We start from the raw sequence: 4,797 nt of genomic DNA on the forward strand, positions 1-4,797 counted from the left end.
GCGGCTTGACCGCATGTCCAGAGAAGCTGTGACATCACGCTGCGGTGGAGAGGGGGCGGGGCACTCCAGCCTCCAGCTGACCGACGCACATGGAGCAGCTATATGTACTCAGATCTAGAGAAACATCGCTCTGTCTCACAGACGACACGAGGACGCGCATGAAGAGTCACAATATGCTGCATTCAGGTCCTGTGGGAAGAACACACATCCAAGTCACTTTGATGCATTCCTACAGACTTTATTGGCAGCGGACCAGCTTCATCTCACAACACACAAACATGGTCATGGTTTCAGGGATTTTAGTTTTGCACAACCAACATCCAGCTCATCCTCGCAGCACGACGAGCAAAACACGAGCAGACATTATTTCCTAGCTTTCAACACTAATATTTCCTTCAGGTCCGTCTCAGACGCGTCACATTCATCTGATGGCTAAACTCAACGGTGCTTTTCCAATCTCCCGTGTTTCCCACAGGACATGAATGCGGCGCTGGACACGGCGTCCCGATGAAATGCTGGCCTGCAGGCCGTGGCGGTGACCACAGGCGTCTCCAAAGTCCCCAAACATTCAAAGCTCTGAGAGCGTCGAGCTCTCGACCAATCGCCTCCGGATGGAGCGTCCGCGCTGCGCTCACTGCTCCGCTCCGGGCGTGTAGTCGGGGCGCCGCGTCTGGACGATCTTCTGCCGCAGGGGGCGGGGCTTGTCATCTTGGTCGCTGTCATCAGGGGCGGAGCTGTCGCCACGCTCGTCATCGCAGACGTGAACGACCACGCTGGGGGTGGTGGGGGTGGCGGTCTGGAGCTCGTACTTGTCTCCTGGAATCACACAAAGAAGAAGTGCAGCAGTCATGAGGGCCTCTAGGTGGGGCCACTGAGAATGATGTCATGATGTGAAGAGTCAGTGAAGCACCTGGGCCGAGCTTGGAGATGGCACACAGCAGGTCGTAGTTGATGACCGGCCTGGCGTCCAGAGACTGGGACCAGCCCACTGGAGGGGAGGCGGGGGGCGAGATCAGGAACTGCTTGTCAGGCTTGGGGGGCTCCAGACGAGGACTCCCTATGTGGACGGACTGAAGACACACAACGTTACACTGATGCTCAAGAACATGAAGCCAAAGTGTGTAATGAGAGATCACTAAACATACAGAAGATGTGTCATGTCTCGTCCCCTTCACCTTTCAGCCTCTCCTGCATCAGCACCGTCTCAGTGGTGGCTGCTCGCGCTAACAGAAGCTAACGGCTAATTCAGCAGCAGTTTGCTCAGAGAAGCTGGAAGCTGATTGGCTGAACGAGGAGGGTGGAAAGCCCACTTCTTACAAATAAATAATGCATTCATGAAAACAGATAAGGGGCATTGAAAGAAAATGTTTGATAAATAGGTGCATTAAAAACAACATTTCATGATGAAGTGATCAATGGATACAGGTTCATCTATGACGAGTCCTCTGACCTCGTGACCTGAGATGAGCCCCGTGTCTCTCAGACCAATGCCGCATGCGGAACAGGACCAAACACTGTACCTGGGCGAAGTAGAGTCTCATCTCTTTGCCGTTGAAGTCGGTCTTGTGGAGGCGGAGTCTGGCCTCGGCTGCTGCCAGAGCATCACTGAAACTGATCCTCACCCGCCGGAAGGACTTGAAGTACTGGAACTGCACCTCCGGGTCGAAAGACCGGAACAAGGCCTCGAAAGTGTCCTGGAAAGAGAGCGGAGCGGTGAGAAGGTCTGCTCCCCTTCAGCTGCTTTGTCTAAATGAACTGAAGACAATACAGATATGAGGCTAGCAGCCTGAAAATACTCTCATATCTCTTCCTCCTCTCCACTGCAGCCGCACACACACCTGACCGGAGAGGGTTTCTGTGGACACCTGACATGACGACCGGTCCACACGTTGAAGCAGCAGCGGTCCACAGGGCCGAGTGACCGCATGCTGACACACTATGACGCCTCAGAACTGCTGATGCTCTCCACATCAGCTGCTGGGACGCAGAGCGTCTTTGATACACACACACAACCCAGACCCTTATAATCCCACCAAACCCACAACCCATGTGGTCCTCTGTGAAACTGCATCCGGGTCTCAACATGCCCCTCCCACCTTGAGAGGCTCAGTGTGGCTCTGACATCAGAGTACATCAACATGTCTCATGAAGAGCTGGTAGGATTCAGGACTCAAAGAAAACCGCTACAATCTATTCAAGACCTTAGTATGACACTGGGTCCTACATTTCCCACAATGCACTGCAGCAGCCTCTTTTCAGCAACCTTGTTCAATGCTCCAGTATAGTCTCAAAGCTCAGGTGAGCTTGATGACATCACGACGACCTCATGATGGTTTTCTGAACCGCAGAGCCATAGGCAGAACTCCAACTGCTGTACCCGTTTGTGTTCTTGTACTGCCCTGTGCCCGTTTGTGTACTTTTACTGCGCCGTACCCGTTTGTGTACTTGGAGCTCTCTTACCTGCGACTAGGGGGTGGAGCTCTCTTACCTGCGACTAGGGGTGGAGCTCTCTTACCTGCGACTAGGGGGTGGAGCTCTCTTACCTGGGACTAGGGGGTGGAGCTCTCTTACCTGGGACTAGGGGTGGAGCTCTCTTACCTGCGACTAGGGGGTGGAGCTCTCTTACCTGCGACGAGAGGGGGTGGAGCTCTCTTACCTGCGACGAGAGGGGGTGGAGCTCTCTTACCTGCGACGAGAGGGGGTGGAGCTCTCTTACCTGCGACTAGGGGGTGGAGCTCTCTTACCTGCGACTAGGGGGTGGAGCTCTCTTACCTGCGACTAGGGGGTGGAGCTCTCTTACCTGCGACTAGGGGGTGGAGCTCTCTTACCTGCGACTAGGGGGTGGAGCTCTCTTACCTGCGACTAGGGGGTGGAGCTCTCTTACCTGCGACTAGGGGGTGGAGCTCTCTTACCTGCGACTAGGGGGTGGAGCTCTCTTACCTGCGACTAGGGGGTGGAGCTCTCTTACCTGCGACTAGGGGGTGGACCTCTCTTACCTGCGACTAGGGGGTGGAGCTCTCTTACCTGCGACTAGGGGGTGGAGCTCTCTTACCTGCGACTAGGGGGTGGAGCTCTCTTACCTGCGACTAGGGGGTGGAGCTCTCTTACCTGCGACTAGGGGGTGGAGCTCTCTTACCTGCGACTAGGGGGTGGAGCTCTCTTACCTGCGACTAGGGGGTGGAGCTCTCTTACCTGCGACTAGGGGGTGGAGCTCTCTTACCTGCGACTAGGGGGTGGAGCTCTCTTACCTGCGACTAGGGGGTGGAGCTCTCTTACCTGCGACTAGGGGGTGGAGCTCTCTTACCTGCGACTAGGGGGTGGAGCTCTCTTACCTGCGACTAGGGGGTGGAGCTCTCTTACCTGCGACTAGGGGGTGGAGCTCTCTTACCTGCGACTAGGGGGTGGAGCTCTCTTACCTGCGACTAGGGGGTGGAGCTCTCTTACCTGCGACTAGGGGGTGGAGCTCTCTTACCTGCGACTAGGGGGTGGAGCTCTCTTACCTGCGACTAGGGGTGGAGCTCTCTTACCTGCGACTAGGGGGTGGAGCTCTCTTACCTGCGACTAGGGGGTGGAGCTCTCTTACCTGCGACTAGGGGGTGGAGCTCTCTTACCTGCGACTAGGGGTGGAGCTCTCTTACCTGCGACTAGGGGGTGGAGCTCTCTTACCTGCGACTAGGGGGTGGAGCTCTCTTACCTGCGACTAGGGGGTGGAGCTCTCTTACCTGCGACTAGGGGTGGAGCTCTCTTACCTGCGACTAGGGGGTGGAGCTCTCTTACCTGCGACTAGGGGGTGGAGCTCTCTTACCTGTGCCTCGGGACGGTTGAACACTTCCTGGTTGGTCACCGAGGCGACCAGGCAGAAGCGGTTACACTTGGTCCGAAACCTCTTCCACCTGATACCGGAGGTCAGGGTGTAGCTGGGCGCTGAGAGCGTCTTCAGCGGGGGCGATGGTGAGGAAGAGGATGAAGAGGAAGGTCGGTGGAGCGTTGCCTTCCCCAGGGTGACGGGCGAGGAGGAAGTGACAGATGCTCCTGCACAGGAAGCTCTTCCTCTGCCGGTTGCTCTTCTGTCTTCACACTGAACCGGTCCAGGCTGTGAGGTACTCTACGTCACAGAGCGTCCTAACCCGAGGTGGTCCTCTCCTCTACGTCACAGAGCGTCCTAACCCGAGGTGGTCCTCTCCTCTACGTCACACAGAGCGTCCTAACCCGAGGTGGTCCTCTCCTCTACGTCACACAGAGCGTCCTAACCCGAGGTGGTCCTCTCCTCTACGTCACACAGAGCGTCCTAACCCGAGGTGGTCCTCTCCTCTACGTCACACAGAGCGTCCTAACCCGAGGTGGTCCTCTCCTCTACGTCACAGAGCGTCCTAACCCGAGGTGGTCCTCTCCTCTACGTCACAGAGCGTCCTCTCCTCCAGCGCGTTACAGCTCACGCCTCCTCCGTCGTCTCCGCTCTGCAGCAGCCGCTCACTGAAGGAATTTCCCAGAGATTTGGGTGAGGAGAACATCTCTCTCTCTCTCTCTCTGCTACTGCTCCACTGCCTCTTAAATGAGCTCCTGCCAGCCGATGACGCATTACCCACAATCCCCTCCTTCTCCTCAACCTGGTCTCATTCGTCTGTTCACTGTGAGCCAATCGTCTGCGTGGGAGGGACGTCCTCTTTCTTCTGGTTCTGTCCATCCCTCTCCTGAGAGATACAGACACTATGCTGACTAATCACACAGAGAGAGGACTCTGTGTGTGTGTGTGTGTAGAAGTACTGGAAAATAATGACATCACCACTGAGCAAACTG

At 56.2% G+C, this 4,797-nt stretch overlaps 1 protein-coding gene across 2 annotated transcripts in view; it reads right to left on the reverse strand.

The window, feature by feature from the left end:
• Positions 1–282: 282 nt before the first annotated feature.
• rcan1b (regulator of calcineurin 1b) overlaps positions 283–4,797 on the reverse strand; it is an 8,943-nt gene continuing 4,428 nt past the window's right edge. The window contains exons 1-4 of one of the 2 annotated variants that reach the window (XM_068604166.1): positions 3,806–4,104; positions 1,521–1,694; positions 911–1,070; positions 283–816 (exon numbers count right to left, since the gene is read on the reverse strand). In XM_068604166.1, coding sequence (XP_068460267.1) covers positions 632–816; positions 911–1,070; positions 1,521–1,541 — 366 coding nt within the window. In that variant the 5' untranslated portion in view covers positions 1,542–1,694; positions 3,806–4,104 and the 3' untranslated portion in view covers positions 283–631. Of the gene's footprint in view, positions 817–910; positions 1,071–1,520; positions 1,695–3,805; positions 4,105–4,797 lie in introns of those variants that run through there. The other variant, XM_068604165.1, reaches the window with a different exon arrangement.

This window comes from Clinocottus analis, unplaced genomic scaffold, assembly GCF_023055335.1.
Source record: "Clinocottus analis isolate CAN_PGR_092001 unplaced genomic scaffold, fCliAna1.0.p SCAF_63, whole genome shotgun sequence".
NCBI lineage: Eukaryota > Metazoa > Chordata > Actinopteri > Perciformes > Cottidae > Clinocottus > Clinocottus analis.